Below are 17741 nucleotides of genomic sequence, written 5' to 3' on the forward strand. Positions count from 1 at the left end.
TTCAGCAACTAACACACAGCCTAGAATACCCAGAGACAAGACAATACTTGGTAAATGAATAAACGAATCACAGAAACCCAAGCAGTCTTACGTGGAAAGCATTTTAGCAACTACTGCATCATGCTGCCTTAAATTGGGTAAAAGGTCTTTTTAGCGCTGGCTACAATAAGCATGCAAAGGGGAAGAGAAAACCACACCTTCTGCCCCAAAAAAGTCACTTTTCTCAGTATATAATTAAAACACAAACAACTATGTCTAAGTGAAATTCTACCGTTTAACCTCTGGATTTGTTTATTCGCAATGTTGGTGTAAGTGCTTGAGAATTCAGTTTGGTTTGTGTACAAATCCACCACAGCTTTGAAATGTTCCCCCTTCTCATACTGGGATATTCACCACTGACGTTAGGGATTAGAAAAAGAAAACTCAAAACCACTTCAAATCACTATTTCTCTTATTTAAGGCCAGAAATTAAAGTGTTTAAATTTCTCATGGTTTCTACCAAAAACCTGAAACTGATAAAAGATAGTATTTGCTGTTCTTACAACCTAGAGTAGGGAGGAGCGGCAAGTACGGTGTGGGCGAATCCAGCCTGTGGCTTGTTTTTGTAAATAAAGTTTTATTGGCACATAGCCATGCCTCTCCTCTAAGTATTATTGTCTATGGCTCTTTTTTGCAATACAGTAGGAACAGTGACACCATAGGACCCCCAGAGCCTAAAGTATTTATATTCTGGCCCTTTAAAGAAAAAGTTTGCTGCCCCTGAAGGCAGCATGTGTAAGGCATTTTACACAGCAGTCTCTGGAATCAGATTGCCTGGGTTCACATGTGTCTACCATTTAGTAGCTGTTAATATAATCAAACAGGAAGGCCAGCAGACTGGGGTGATCCTAATGCCTCGATAGCCTACATGAGCAAAGCAAAATGTAAGCCAGAGTCAGTGCGTGAAAATCCAAGAAAATAAAACTTAGGGACAACCAACCACAAACAGCCAACTAGCCTTTCCCAGATAAGGCAAACACTAGAGTCAAGTCAAATAATTTCCTTGCTTTGCTTCCAAGTCTTCTCTGTAAAAACCTCCTGTTCATGGAGCACTTCTAACTACTTTTGGTCGGGCGCTGCCTGATCCAAAGAGATGGATACTCAAATAAACTCTTTTAATCTGCCTCAGTGTACCTTTTAACAGAGCTAAGAGATCTTGGGCATATTTTTAGATTATTTAAGCTCCTTAAGGCTCAGTTTCTCATCTGTTAAATGGGAACAGCAGTTGTACTTACCTCATGGAGTTGTTGTGGGGATTAAGTAAGATAACACAAGTAAAGCTCTAAGAATAGCAGAGACATTAAATAGAAGCTGTTAGGATAATCTAATAGCACTCTAACTCTTTTCTGTCAATATGTCTCTTTTTTGAAAAGCCCTAAAAGAGGCTCTGGCTTGTAGTTAACTACACTCAGCAACATTTCTTCACACACTCATTAGCTGTAGACTTGCTTCAGCAATTCTGACTTCATTAAAATTATATTTCTTTAATTCCATTTGCTTTATCTACTTCTTCAACTTAATCCCCCGTGCTGGCTGCCAAGTCCCTGGGAATCAGGGAGAACCTCTTTTTTTTTTTTTTTTTTTTTTGCGGTACGCGGGCTTCTCACTGTTGTGGCCTCTCCCGTTGCGGAGCACAGGCTCCGGACGCGCAGGCTCAGCGGCCATGGCTCACGGGCCCAGCCGCTCCGCGGCATGTGGGATCTTCCCAGACCAGGGCACGAACCCGTGTCCCCTGCATCAACAGGCGGACTCTCAACCACTGCGCCACCAGGGAAGCCCTGGGGGAGAACCTCTTATGAGGCAGTTTTAGATGAGAAAAATAAGTAAATAAGAGCCACATAGAGTCAGGAAAACGAACAGTGAGCAAATGATCAAACGTGTGTGGCAAACCAAATTTTTAAAAGATGAATACAAATACATCTAGGAGAAGTAGGATGAGCTAAAAGGATGTGAAGAGCAGCTACAGAGAACACAGAACACAAGTGCATCCCAGTGAAGCCATTAGCACTCAATCATTTCTATCTCTCTAATCCACTAATTAATTCTTAGCTGAATTTAATCCTCCCTCCCCCAATATTTCTCCACCCCTAAGAAAAACACATCCTAACCAGCAGTGTCCTTGGAAATCCCAACCAACTCAGATCTGGGTGGGATTTTAGCAGGGCCTTTGGGGTTTTATTGGTCAATCTCCATTTTAGGAAATTATGCATTTTTGGAAGGAACATAAATGAAAATGAACCTTCTTAATGTCCCTTTTTTGGGGACTTAGTGAACAAGCGCATAAATGGTTGGATTCCATCAAATGCGATGCCAAACCACACTCATGGCTCCTAAGGCAAATATTCACATACCTTCAGAAACACTGGAGATACAGAGAAAACCATATAGCCAGAATCCCAAGACCATATGGGTGAAGAATGATCTTTTATTTTAAAATGTTTTGGGAAAGTACACCAAACAAAATAAAGGCTTTTTTAAAAAGGAGGGAGAGGGGAGATGGTGTGAGAGAGAAATTGTAACCCTATAAAGAATATAAAGGGTGCCTGGAAAGGTGATTTACTAAGTAATACTGAGTTAAAGCACTGATGTAACTAATGGGGAATATAATAAAATATGATGGCCAACAGTTATGTGGGACCATAATATTAATAACTGAGGAATACGGTATAAACAAATAACAAATAATTAAGAGCCATTTTATTGTCAGTACTGTCATACAATTGAAACACTCAGAAGGAAAAACCACAAGAATCAGCAAAAGGATAGATTCAGAGAGGTGCAAGGGACATGGCATCTACAATAGAAAATCATTTTGTGGCATCGACTCCTTTCTGTCCAACTGTAAAAGAGGGAAGAAAACGTCGATATCTATAGAACAGGTTTCAATTATGCTAAGTTTTTTTTAAGGAAAGAAAAGAGAAAAACCTTTTAAGGAAAAGGTTTCAATTATGCTAAGTTTTTCTTTTAAGGGGAAAAAAAAAGAAAGGAAAAAAAGAAAAAGACAAATATGGTATTGCAGAGTTTCCCAAGGACCACGCAGTTAGCCAGGACGTGTAGCTTCTTTTCTTCAGCGCTTCCCTCGGGGTCATCCTCTGACCTCCCGGGTGGGTCTGTGCCTGACACATCACAAGCATGTCACACAGCAATTCTTGGCAGTTCCGTCAGTGCTCAGATGGGTAGGCAGGAAAAGTCTCTGTTCGATGAAGCTTCAGAGGGCTGGTGACATCTTTTCCAAAAAAGATTTAGAAATCGGCAGTTATATTTCAAGAAAGCCCACAACCAGATTAGCTAGTCACAAGTTTCTCTGTAGCAGAAATAAGTAACATAGGACACAGGATTTTTTTCCCAGAGGCCACTCACAGGAATATGCAAATGCAAGTCATAAGAGTGGGCATGATTAACATATCATTTGCATGTGGCCTTTGCACTGAGCTATGATCAGACCAGTAGCAGTTAAGGACAACCTCCTCCTTAATGTTTCGTCTTTTTCAACTCCTATACCCAGAATATTTAGAGGAAATGATATAGAATCAAAGGACTGTGGAATCTTTTGGCGAGGACACTCTTTGGAAACCGGACCAGAAGTAAGACAATATTATATTTATACCTAGGAAATCTTGCAGTAAAAGAGGACTTCTTAAAATCCATTTAGCCTTTATTATTTCAGGTTTAAGTTCCAAACCAAGAAAAATGAAGAAGCCAAGAAGGCAACATGCAAGGCAACTGTGAGCCCCCTTTGTGACACAGGATAGGGCTGGCAAACTTTCTCTATAAAGGGCCAGATATGAAATAGTTTAGATTTTGTAGACTGTATGGTGTCATAGCAACTACTTAACTCTGCTGCCTGTAGCACAAAGGCAACCAGTTAATATGTAAGGAATGGGCGTGAATGTTCCAAGGAAACGTGAAGAAAAACAGACAGCAGGCTGGGTTTGGCCAGGAGGCCAGTTTTCCAGTTCTTGCAGACAGAGCACACCATCTGCTGGCTAAGGGTTACCACAAGCAAAGGAATTTACACTGCGGACCAGGTGAACAGCTCTCAGAAGTGAGCAAAGCAAAACCTACACAAGAGTACAGCATTCCTGGAACCAAATGTGTGGATCAAGCCGGCCTAACACACAGGGAGATGGGACCCCAGCTAAGTGTAGCATGTTCGCCCCACCAACACGCGTTCAAAACACTGGACCTAGCAAAAAAGCTTCACAGTGGCCTCTGGCCCCCTAAGCCTTAAGCTCTACCTCATTATCACCAACAGCCCTGGCCTCCATCACACCCCAGTTGAGTCTCTTTCTGACATAAGAAATCGTGGATTCGGATATTTGCAAGCCTCAAATCTGAACCATAAGAAAATTGTATATATCTAGTCATACAGTCATTGGTACACAATAGCAGTGATTATTATTAAAGTAATCTGAATATTAAAATATCCCAAATCACTAGAAATCATTTCTTCCAGCCTCCCAGCCATTTTGGACATGAATTCTATTCTCTTTCCAACACACACACACGCACACACACACACGCATGCACACATGCACACATAAACACACGCTAGAGAAACTGCATCAATGGGTTTGATTCCTACAAGTAAAAATCCAGGCAAATCTTTATTACAGTTTGATAAAAATTCCCTGCAGGAAGTAGACAGCGTACAAACAATACTGATGCAAAATCCACATCTTCAGTCAAGTGCAAAGCCCCTCCTGAACCTTCAACGGTAGCTCCTTAGACTCTAAAAGTTTTCGAGAAAAGTGACTGACAGCATTCACTTGGGGTCAAGTCAAAATGAATACACCTGCAGCTTCTACCATGATGGTTAACTGAAGCTTCCTGGCTTGGTTGGAATGCTGTTTTTAAGCTTAAAGCCAGGAGATGGATTGAGAGATTCTTTTTACATTTTTGCAGTTCACACAAAGGTCACAAGCTGGTACTGGCCTGTGGACCCATCTGGGCCCAGCCCTGTTCTCTGGCCTGTGCAGAGCTTGGAACATTTGGAATTGCTTGTCAATATCTGAATGACTGCAAACTTCCCGTAAAGGGCGGATGTCCCTCTTTTCTAGGCCTGCACTCTCCCTGCCATTTTTTTACCAGGGACCCCACCACTCAGTCCTGGCATGTCCTCCTGGCCCCTACAGATATGTGACCTTTAGACCCTGGTTTATTTGTCATCTTTTCACATTTGCTCAGATCTTAATCTATTACTTCTCTCTTACCAGCTGCATATACAATGTATGTGACTGTGCTAGAATTAATACTGAAAAATCAGTGTTATAGAGAACACATTTTTGGTTGCCAAGGGGGAGGTGGGTGGGAGGGGTGGATTAGAACCTTGGGATTAGCAGATGCAAACTATTATATATAGGATAGATAAACGACAAGGTCCTACTGTAGAGCACAGGGAACTATATACAATACCCTGTGATAAACCATAATGGAAAAGAATGTGAGAAGGAATGTATGTATATGTGTAACTAACTCACTTTGCTGTATAGCAGAAATTAACATGACATTGTAAATCAACTATACCTCAATAAAAAATAAATTATAAAAAAGAAAGAAAAACCAATGTTAACTCCTCCAAAGTAGCCACTTGCTCCAAGAATCTATCATCCTTAAAATAAAAATGTAAATCGCATGGCCTGGAACCAACCCGCTGGAGGAGCTATTTCCATCACATGGTATCTGTCTTGGAAACACTTTGGGAGAAGCAGAACTTCCTCCCAAAGGCAAGGACGTGTGATAAAAGAGCGAGCGAGCCCTGGATTAAAAGTCAGAACGCTGAAGTTCTAATGTCAGGCCCTCCACCCAGTGGCTATGTGATCTTGAGCAAGTACTCGACCTCCAAGGGTCTCAGTTTCTGCCTTCATTGAAATGGAGAAGATAGTCCCACTCTTGCCAACTCGAGCTGTTGCCAGGTGGACCAAATAAGCAACACAGAAGATGTCCCGCAGAGTGATGCAAACATCTGATGCCACTCTTTGATTTCCTAAAATTATCTAAAGTCACATCTGATCAATGATACGTGCTTATTTTTTTTCTTTTTTCTTTTTTTTGAAACAAGGGACGCTATCTTCCGAGGCAGTTCCAACAGAAAGGTTCTAAAATATTGAGCAACAGAGCTCCTTAAGATTAAGAGCAAAATTCCTAAGATGTTAACTTTGAGGAGCAGGTGAGGGCATTTGAGAAGAACATGGCAGTGAAGCTGGACACACCTGCTGTCTCCTAAAGGCCCTTGTGCACCAGCCACACCACCTCCGTTCTGCTCTTTGAACACGCCAGCTCGTTTCTACCTCAGGGCCTTTGCACTTGTTGATCTCTCTATGGACAATGCTTTTCCCTGCTTCTCAGTATGGCTGTCTCTTCTCAGACTTCAGGTCTTGGGGTAAATGCTGCAGCCCCTCTAAAGAAGTCCCTTTGTCATCCTCCTCCCCAAACCGACAACAGCTCTGCTTCACCATTCTCTACTACAAACACCTTCTTTTCAACCTGACATGGACCAAATTTGAAATTACATATATGTGTGTAATTACTGACTGTGACTCTCCTTTCGACTATAAGCTGTAGGAGGGCAGAAACAAGCCTGTCTAGTAGCCCCAGTGTACCTCCATCACCTAGCACAGTGCTTGGCATAAAGTAGATGCTCAATTAACATTTGCCCAATAAATGAATGCATCAGTGAATGAATGGAGAGATGAAAACCTCAACTCCTTACTAGATAGGTGATCCTGGACACATCACTAACCCTTCAGATTCTGTGTCTTAGCTGCACATGGGTGTAAAATACTCTCAGGTGGCTGCTTTGTGGACTAAATGAGACCATGTATGTTAAGTTCCTAGTGCAAAACCTGGAACACAGCAGATCCTCAAGAAATGGTAGCTTTTATAAAGATACTCTATGAGTATGTCCAGTCTCCCTTGTATGGAACAAATCTGGAACTTTACTAGAGGTATGTTAATGTTTGTTTATATAAAGAAGGAGAGACAAGATTGCATGTTCAAATAAATTTGCAGAGCTCTGATTTAAGCAAGACTAAACAGATTTCTCACTACAGGACATCTCAGAGTCTGAAAAATACTGATTTGCTTTCTGAACCTCCTACAGGAGAATTTAACATGTAGCATTTTGCCCCAAACGTATTGGAGCATAGTACTTTTCTGGAGGAAGGTGATATCGACCAGGGTTAGGACAATACAGAAGACAACTGGAAAAAGATGACTCTGGTTATTTTATACAATTAATTCTTAAAAGAATCCTGTGAATACGGTGCTCAGCACACTGTTGAATGCTTCCGTTTCATGAATTCCTTCCCAGTTTTCATGATAAACCTCACAAGTTGATTCTATATATACCTAAACATAGAAGTGAATTTAGTTTTGAAAACTGGCAAATGGGGTGGGAGAAGCAGTGAAGGTGGATTGAATACGTCTCAGTGTAGGTGGGTGTGTCCGAACCAGCACCTTCCTCTCTCCACCAGAAACGGCGGTAATAAGGTGGTAATTCCAAAACCAACCAGCGGGTGGCTCTCTAGGACTAAATTTGGAGAAGAAAATTTTCTCAGACCAGTTGGATAAATTCCCTCTTAAGGGTCTGATTTCCAAGAATAACCACCAGATCTGTCAGAAAACGTCGGCTTGAAATACATTAGGGTAGGTGAATTGGCCAGAGGAATTACAACTCTTGGATACCAGCAAAACAAGAAGAAATTACGTGCTGTGTAATCTCATCCTATGGCACACGGGGTCATGATGTTATTAGTTTTTCTCAATTTCATTTTTTTTCTCGGGGTGGGCAGAAGGGAACAAGGAGAGCAGGTGGTATAGGTGGAATAGGTGAACTTATCCCATGTATCTGTTGTGTAAGTGACCACCCCTGATAAGAAGCAAGATAATGTTAGGTAGTCTGTGAACATTTTTTTTAATCTATCAAATTTACTGGTAAGTTGAGCCCCCAAACTGCATACACAGCACGTATTAGCACTGTATCTTAATGAATGCTGGCAACTAAAAAGCAATCCACAAGGTAAAATAAATATGGATAAATCTGCACAGAACACGCTGGTGAGGAAATATCTCAGTAAACATTGGTACAAATTAAATATCAAAATAAAATACATTTACATTAATTCCTACACAGGTAACAAAAGTATGTGAAAACAAATAACTTGATGAAATAACTGGTACCAAAAAATGTATATAAATGAAGCAAAAAAAAAATGAAGCAATTACAATGCCATTCTCATGCACAGAAATATTCCAAGATAATAGGACATTTCAGTGAGTATCAGCATGCAGTCAAAACAGGAATAATAGAATTCTATTGGAAATTTGTGTTCAATGAAGGTCATACTATATAACAAAGAGCAAACAATAACAGTTTTAATTATCATCTTCAAAACCTAGAACACAATCATCTTCAAAACCCTATAAAATTATCAATCACAAAGTCTGGTACTCCATCATCTCTGAGGGAATTCTGTGGCATTTTTTTCTCATCACTGGTTATTTATTTCATTAGAAACTAAGCTATCACTATCTTCAAATGACTGTTTTGTAAGTATTACTACTCTGCTCATTTGGAAAATCCATACCAATAAACTTGAACTTAAGTATACAGTAATGCAGGCAGAACCTTGTTTTATTGTGCTTCACTTTATTATGCTTCGCAGATAGTGCATTTTTTTAACTGAAGATTTGTGGCACTCCTACATCAAGTAAGTCTGTTGGCACCATTTTTCCTAACCGCATTGGCTCACGTCAAGTGTCTCCGTGTCACATTCTGGTAATTCTCACGATATTTCAAACTTGTACATTATTATTATATGTGTCATGGTGACCTGTGATCAGTGATTTTGATGTTACTACTACGACCTGCTGAAGGCTCAGATGACGGTTAGCATGTTTTAGCAATAAAGTATTTTTAAACTAAGGTATATACATCTTTTTTAGACATAAGGCTATTGCACACTTAATCGACTACCATATAGCATAAACATAACTTTTGTGTCCACTGGGAAACCAAAGAATTTGTGTGACTTGCCTTATCGCAATATTCGCCTCTTGGAGGTGGTCTGGAATCGAACCCCAGATATCTCCAAGGTCTGCCTGAAGCTTTTGAGTGTTGAATTATAAAAATAATAGATAACAAACCTGAAGATGAAGATTTATCAAATAAACCCAAATCCAGTTCTGATGAGTCGTTTGGTTGGTGGCTTGCTATTTTGGACAAAAACAACAGAAACGTCTCAAAGCACATGAGTTTCTTCCTTTGCGGTGAGGTTTTGCATTGCTCCGCTCCCCTTGTAAAGATAACGTGATCACTACTGTTATTTTGGAATTAGTGGGTCACTAGACTTTTTTTTTTTTTTTTTTTTTGCGGTACGCGGGCCTCTCACTGTTGCGGCCTCTCCCGCTGCGCAGGCTCAGCGGCCATGGCTCACGGGCCCAGCCGCTCCGTGGCATGTGGGATCCTCCCAGACCGGGGCACGAACCCGTGTCCCCTGCATCGGCAGGCGGACTCTCAACCACTGCGCCACCAGGGAAGCCCCGGGTCGCTCGTTTTTGATGATCATCCCAGACCTGTCAGCTGTGTATGGTTTTCCAACCATAATATGGGCTTTTTGTATGCACGTAAATCTGCGTTTTTTGTCGTTGTGGTTTAAAAAAACTATGTCTGTATGCTGGAAAACAGAGTTGTTTTCTTCGTAGCAAACAGATGTAGACACTGTCAGAGGTAGTTGTATAAACCCAAGGAGCATACAAACCGCATGCTAACAGTATCTAAAACATCTGCTTTAAACTTAAGAAGATTTTTTAAAAATATTAAAGGGTCTGATAAGACCCTTAGCCTTAAATCATTTCTGATGAATGCCTACTCGTTTTGGTTAAAGAGAGTTAGATTAGTTAAAGTAAGGATTGTAAAGTGAGCGTCTTCTTCATATGACATTTTCTCTGTCCAGATTGTCCTGAGGATTTTTTTTTTTTTTTTTTTTTTTTTGCTGTACGCGGGCCTCTCACTGCTGTGGCCTCTCCCGTTGCGGAGCACAGGCTCCGGACACACAGGCTCCGCGGCCATGGCTCGCGGGCCCAGCCGCTCCATGGCACGTGGGATCCTCCGGGATCGGGGCACGAACCCGTGTCCCCTGCATCGGCAGGCGGACTCTCAACCACTGCGCCACCAGGGAAGCCCTGTCCTGAGGATTTTTAAATTCTGGGATATTTGCTAATAAGTTCTGAAACTGCAACACATACTAAATATTCATGACATCCTCACTCTCATCTTGCCAAACATGGTATTCTGGGGAAATCCAGTGATTCATCAACTTTGATACAAGGTGACTATTCTCAAATTACCAGGCTGTCTCTCAGGAATTCAAGCAATTTATCCATTTTCTCTTTACGAAGCCTACATCACTTTGGTTCTCAACTTTCTTTTGCATTCCAGACACACAGAATCTGAAAAGACATACCTTTTTTGTAAAGAGTTTGTGTAGACAGTCAAGTTACAAAGCAACTCCATAGCTTTTTGTGAGTATATGTTCATAACACATGCTTCTTTTTGTTTTGTTTTTTTTTTTGCGGTACGCGGGCCTCTCACTGTTGTGGCCTCTCCCGTCACGGAGCACAGGCTCCGGATGCGCAGGCTCAGCAGCCATGGCTCACGGGCCCAGCCGCTCCGCGGCTTGTGGGATCTTCCCGGACCGGGGCACGAACCCGTGTCCCCTGCATCGGCAGGCGGACTCTCAACCACTGCGCCACCAGGGAAGCCCACACATGCTTCTTTTAAACCTTCAGTAATTACTACTGGTATTTGTACAGTTGATCTTATTGTGTATTAGAAAAAATATAGGTAATTGGTATAGCAGTATAAAGACAGTAAAATATACTTTTAAAAATAAATATATTTAAATAGAAAAGACGGAAGAAAATTGAATAATGGTACAAGTGATATGTAAATGACAAAAACTGTGATGATATAAGTCAAATGCTGCAAAAATTTCTGAATTTGTTCTGACATGAAACCAATGGTATTTATAACAACCTGATCTAACCCAACCCTCCCTCTCTGTGTAGATGTGTCTTGGAAGGTAAGCTTATTTATCAATTATCAAGGCAGTCACTTGTCACTCCTACAGGCACTCAGGACATAACTTTTGAGCATCTACACTATGCCATGCTCCCCACAAGTGAACAGAGCCTACAGTCATAAAGACTAGAATGTAAGGACCTTCAGTGCCCTCTTAACATTATACGGTCGTTCAACAAATATTCATGGACTCCGTGCAAGGCACTGGGGGATAAAATAAGGAGGAAAAAACAAAGACACAGGTCTCCTGCCCTCCTTGGTGTTACTGCTTCTTGGAAGAGCTAGTCCTGAGTCAACTGGCCACACAATTAAATATGAAATGAAAACTGTGGTGGGGCTATAAAAGAGGGTGCCCTCGTCTGCATCTTAGGGGTACACACGACCGGAGATTCCACACCAGTTATGATAAAGTCTGGGGGACCTGCCTTGGAGTCAGGGAGGGCCCTGGAGGTAAGACCTAGAGATGATGAAGAGTTACCTCGGACAGGGGAACGGCACAGAATTCTAGGGAGAAAGACCAGGAAAAGCTCTCTGGGGGAGAGATGACCAGCAGAAAGGGCCGAAGGGAAGGCTGGGTGACTCGGGTGCAGAGACCAGATATTTACGGCCGAGGCCACTGTTTCCTGTGGTCATTCATTCGTTCTTGCATTCATTTATTTAGCAAGTTTCTGCATACGAACTAGGTTCCATCCCGTAGATATTCTTCCATGTTTGGGGATCTTGAGCCTCATCAGTGAAAAGGTCTAAAGCAAGAAGCCCCTACATAGGCCTGTTCATTTATTTATACGTTACATATACACAAGGTATCCTTATATATAAAACATACAAAGATACATTTGAAAGGACAGGAAAATGTTTTAACATTTTTCTAATTGTTCCCCTTGTCCCTCCACGGGCCGTTCTGTACCCTGCTCCAGAGATCACTGTTCTGGAAAAGGGGCCTCTTAGGATTGGCTTAGAGTCACAGCAGAACCAGAGTCCAGGACTCCCCGTGCCCCAGGCCACTCCCTTCCCAGGAGAGCATGGGTCCCGAGCTTGAGAGTCATGAGCATCACCGGGGGGCTTGTTAACACCTTCGGGGCCGGGCCCCACCCTCCGAGGCCCCACCCTCCGAGGCCCTGAGGGGGCCTGAACGTCCACACCGCCAGCGGCACGCTCCCAAGGAATGCCGAGCTGCTAGACATCAGTCCGCTCGACTATGTCCCCAAGCGCGGCCCAGACCTCGTGCCCAGACCCCGTGTAGGTCGTTAAAAGTGCACGCCGCTCAGCCACTCCCTACACCTTAAAATCTAGCATCTCTGGGGGTGAGGGCCCAAGAATCTGCATTTTAAACAATTCCCCCCAGGACACTGTGATACAGTATAAGTGACGGGGAGTGAGACCTCGACAGGGGCCAGGCTCTGGGAGGGAGGGGCCTCCCAGCCTGGCGCGCAGCAGAGGGGAGGAGCTGAGCCCTCTCTCCACCCTCCCCACCAGCCATCTGCCCCCAGCCCTCCCCTCCCCCACACAGTCCGCCCGCGCTCACCTTGCAGGCGGTAGAGCTGCCCTGTGCTGCGCTGTCGCGTGATGTGCTGCCAGTAGGCGCTTCGAGGCAAGGGCACCATGGTGCTCAGCGAGGCGGCCCGCTCACTCATCCTCATCTGGAGCTGCGTCAAGGAAGAGAGCGTGTGTCAGCAACCCCGGGGCTGCGAGAGACCTGACCCAGGGAGCTCCACGCTGGGAGCTGCAGAAGCACGAGCTGGCCCGTCAGCCAGTCAGTGCGTACGGCCCCATGGTGGTGGTGGACGCCTGTCGGTTTCACTGACTTAGCAGCATCCGTTCTTCAGCCGGCTGGCAACAGTGCATTGATTTTCCTTGGGGGAACTTCCCTCCAATTCAGCTCAATCGATCCGGTCATGGTCAGACCCCACCACTGATTCTAGGGGTGACCTGGTGACCTGCGTCAGGCCAATAAGACACAATCCCTGGGGACATTTATAAGGACTTTTGTGGAAGAGAAAATCGGTAGAGGTAAATTAAGGGGTTTTTCTGACTTTTTTTTTCGTTGCTGAATCCCAGGGTCTAGATTATTTCTGGAACGTGGTAGATGCACAAGAAATACCCGTTGAATTAAATGTTTATGAGTTTTCTTGTGAGGTTGCTGAGAGGACAGGAGATGGGCCTGGAGCCTATCTTGGAACCATAAAGGGAGAACATGCCAGTCACTGGACATTATTCCAAAGAAGACAGCCAAGAAGAGGAGGGGAGAGTCCCGACAAGCTCCACTGAGACCTTGGATCCTACCTGAACCAAGAGACTAGCCTGGGACTTCTCAGTTATACAAGCCGATTATTTCTGTTCAGTTTAAGCTGATTTGAGTTGGGTTCTATCACTAGTATAAGAAAAAGAGCCTTGTCTGCCCCTACAAGCACCTGACCCTCATTCCAGACACCGAGGGAGGAAGAGGAAGTCGTAGCTTTTGGCACCAAACATCTAGGAGTATCCATCCTGAAAGATACAGTGTGAGGCCCCAGGTCCTTGGGGAGTAGTCAATGGCCTGTCCAAACACATCGGGGTGGGGGGGAAGATTCAAAGAGAGGACAGTTTAGTGGGATGGGCAGGAGGTGAATAGAAGGCAAATGGGGACAATGCATGAAGAAGAGCGGGTGGGGTTCATAATTCGAGGCAGCTGTCCAGCCACCCTCTCCTCTAAGCCCTGGTCTAGACACAAGCATGATATACTTTTATTGTGTCATAACATGAGAAATGACAACTCACAATGTTTGATTTCCTGGAATCACCTGAATATCAAATAACCCACCCGAGTCTTATAAAAATGTGCTCACAGATACATGGATTTATATAGGGATGGGCATTAGGATACAGTTTGCAATCATGGAAAACTGGGGGCAACTTAAGGCTCCATCACTCAGGACCTGGTTAATTGCAGAGATACATTGGAATATTTGGCAACTGCAAACCAGAGGAAGGCAGATTTACATCAACTAAAAAGGAAACATTTACATATTGTATCATTAAGGAAACAGTGAATCACAGACCACTCTACCTAGTAGAATGCCATTTTAATTGCTCATATGAGGAAAGCTGGCATTAAATATGTATCCATTTGGGTTCAGTGAGATGATACCTGCTTAGCACTTGCCTAGCACAAACTAGGTGCAGGAAAAAATGGAGGATATTATTATGATGAGTATAAACTGCAATGCCCACTGAAAGATCTTTTTTAAGAGAAAACTCCCCACTCTACACACCTCATTAACATGGTAGTTCCAGGCATAATATCTGCATATTCACTCAATAAAGCCAAAATAATATGAGGCTTCACACTCTGGAGAACAAAACTCATTGTAGTTGACGAGACTGACTTTTTAAAAAAAGATTATAACCATCTTTCTAAAGACAATTTTAATTTATATGTCTTGCATTTACATGTGATGGATTGGATTCTTTATCACAATAGCACAATTTTTTAAAAAATGAGTCTCCAAGTAGAATTACATAGCACTAGGTTTCATGGGGACATTTTTTCCTAAACATGTCCTGTTAAATCAAAAGGGCAAAAAGCTGAAAACAAAAGCTAGTAGAGAAGTTCTGTGGCTGTTTCTCTATTTCTGCAGAAATGAAGGTCTCAAAAGTTTAAGAGCAAAAACCAAAACCAAACAAACCAAAAAAATCTATTTACCAGCGACTTCTGGTGACATTCAACCTCAATAACATGGAATACAAGAAAATAAAGAGAGGAAAAGAACTGAATTCTCAAGGTACTGATTATAAGATTTTCTCAACATAAAGGGATTATATTTAATGTAATAAAAATTTTAATATAAAGCAAATATTTGGGAATAGCTGTCAAATTCAAATTACTCACTATATTACTGTGAATATATTTCTGCAGCCCAGCATGATCTGACTATATATATATATATATATATATATATATTTTTTTTTTTTTTTGTGGTACGCGGGCCTCTCACTGTTGTGGCCTCTCCCGCTGTGGAGCACAGGCTCCGGACGCGCAGGCTCAGTGGCCATGGCTCACGGGCCCAGCCGCTCCGCGGCATGTGGGATCTTCCCGGACCGGGGCACGAACCCGTGTCCCCTGCATCGGCAGGCGGACTCTCAACCACTGTGCCACCAGGGAAGCCCTGATCTGACTATATTTTTAGAAAGCTTATTTAGGAACAAAAACGAAATGACACTAATGTCACGTGTCATAGAGAACATTACAAAGCCAGGTTCTCTGTTTCTTCCTCAAACCTTTGAAACAATATCTAATTTTATGAAAGAGGCATTTTAATTGTCTTTGGAGAAAAATGCCGAGAAAAGTCTTCTTATTTAACAATGCAAAAATGTCTGAATTCTCGAAGATTGAGAAGACTTAGGAAGTCATGTAGTGAAGAGTCTAGCTGGAAGGTGTCCACCCTCATGCTTTTTTTTTAATTATTTCAAATATATCATATCTTTTTTATAACTTATTTTCTTCACCCGAACAACGTATTGTTAGCATGTTGGCATTTCTACAACAGCATTTTTAATGTCTACATAGTATTCTATTATATGGACGTATTTGCTTTTGTTTTTTTTTAACATCTTTATTGGAGTATAATTGCTCTACAATGGTGCGTTAGTTTCTGCTGTATAACAAAGTGAATCAGCTATACGTATACATATGTCCCCATAACCCCTCCCTCTCGTGTCTCCCTCCCACCCTCCCCATCCCACCCCTCTAGGTGGACACAAAGCACTGAGCTGATCTCCCTGTGCTCGCCCTCATCCTTCTTTATTGCTTTAAGTGACCCTTCCCCTCTGAGCTTGCTACCCTTCCCATCTCGGGCCGCACTATGGCGGGGGCCTGCCATTTCCACCCACCTGTGGTGCCTCCCCCCTCCCCCCTTCCCACCACTGCCTGGATCCTTCAGCCTGAGAGCTGCCCCCACTCCTCGCCTGGCTAACACCTACCTTCCCTTCAGGAGGCAGCTCAGGAATCACCTCCTGACGATGCTACCCCCTTCACGATGCCAGGCGCTCCTAGCAGGCACCCCACAGCCCTGCTCTTACTCTGATCATTTCACTGTTTTGTGACAGCCGCTAAACTAGCCCACCTCCTCCTGTAGCCCATGCACTCCAAGCAAGTGGGGATTATATCTTTTATCTGTGTCCCCAACACCTAAGCGGGGCCCCCAAAGGCTGAACAAATAGAGGATGGATGAATGAGCCAAGGAACCCAGCTCTTGCCCAGGGAATAAATCCTAATCAACTCAGCAAATCAGAAGCACTGTTAGCCCAGAGCTGAATTCCTGCTGAAGCTCCAGGTCCAGATTAAACTAACGTGGTTCTCGGGGGCTGTGGGGAACGTGGTAATAAGACGGCATCATTCTAAAGACGGAGACGCAGAGAATGGGCTTGAGAACACGGGGGGAGGGGGGAGGGGAAGCTGGGATGAAGTGAGAGAGAGGCATGGACATATATACACTACCAAACGTAAAATAGGTAGCTAGTGGGAAGCAGCCGCATAGCACAGGGAGATCAGCTCGGTGCTTTGTGACCGCCTGGAGGGGTGGGATGGGGGGGTGGGATAGGGAGGGTGGGAGGGAGACGCAAGAGGGAAGAGATATGGGGATATATGTATATGTATAGCTGATTCACTTTGTTATAAAGCAGAAGCTAACACACCATTGTAAAGCAATTATACTCCAATAAAGATGTTAAAAAAATAAAAAATAAGACTGCATCATTCTACCCTGCATTCAAGTGATGAGCAGAAGCAGGGCCTCGGGGAAAGACCTGCTCACGTGCGTGCGTGTGCACAATCGGTCAGGACAGCCCGATGGCGGGGGAGTTCAGCTCTACACATTTATTCATTATGCTAACAGTGTCACTCAAGATCCCGCCAGGGAAGAAAGGCAAGGCCTTGTGAATGTCAAACAAATGCCTTCTTGTACTTCAACACTCAAACTTTCCCCCTAAACAACAGGGATGCACGTAGGTCTCTTCCTAAACCAGCCTCAGTGAGTTCTGACGCTGCCCAGTGGCCTGAGATAATCAATCAATGGATGTAATTGATTGGGTTTCAAGGACACACAAAGCATTGTGCTGCCGAGGGCGGCAGGGAGCCGACCATAGAGTAGGAGACCCGTGCTCCCGTTCAGGTTGTGCTCCAGATGAGCTGTGTGACACGGGACACACCCCTCCCCGCGTTTAAGCCTCAAAATCTCCTCTCTCATGGAACATCCCTTCCTAAGGAGACAGACAATGAAACTAAACAAATAAAAAAGAAAAAGACTGCCATAAAAAGGAATGAAGTCGTGACACACGCTACAACACGGATGAAGCTGAAAACTTGATGCTGAGTGAAAGAAGTCAGTCACAAAAGACCACATAGTGTATGATTCTATTTATATGCAATGTCCAGAACCGGCAAGTGTAGAGAAAGCAGATGGGTGGTTGCCTAAGGCTGGGTGGATGATGCCTAAAGGAGATGGGTTTCTTTCTGGGGTGATGAAAATATTCTGGAGTTGACTGCAGTGATGCTTTCACAATTCCGTGAATATATTAACACCACGGAACTGTACGGTTTAAAAGGGTGTATTGTATGGTATGTGAATTATATCTCAATAAA

General features: G+C 43.3%; 1 protein-coding gene across 1 annotated transcript in view; it reads right to left on the reverse strand.

Annotated features, from left to right (window-relative positions):
• Positions 1 to 2510: 2510 nt before the first annotated feature.
• Positions 2511 to 17741, reverse strand: part of DOK5 (docking protein 5) — a 139217-nt gene continuing 123986 nt past the window's right edge. Inside the window, exons 7-8 of the mRNA XM_082645034.1 lie at positions 12648 to 12768; positions 2511 to 3265 (exon numbers count right to left, since the gene is read on the reverse strand). Of these exons, the coding sequence (XP_082501160.1) occupies positions 3201 to 3265; positions 12648 to 12768 (186 nt within the window). The 3' untranslated portion in view covers positions 2511 to 3200. The remainder of the gene's footprint in view (positions 3266 to 12647; positions 12769 to 17741) is intronic.

Source organism: Mesoplodon mirus (assembly GCF_964341445.2).
Source record: "Mesoplodon mirus genome assembly, chromosome: 15".
NCBI classification, from domain to species: Eukaryota; Metazoa; Chordata; class Mammalia; order Artiodactyla; family Ziphiidae; genus Mesoplodon; species Mesoplodon mirus.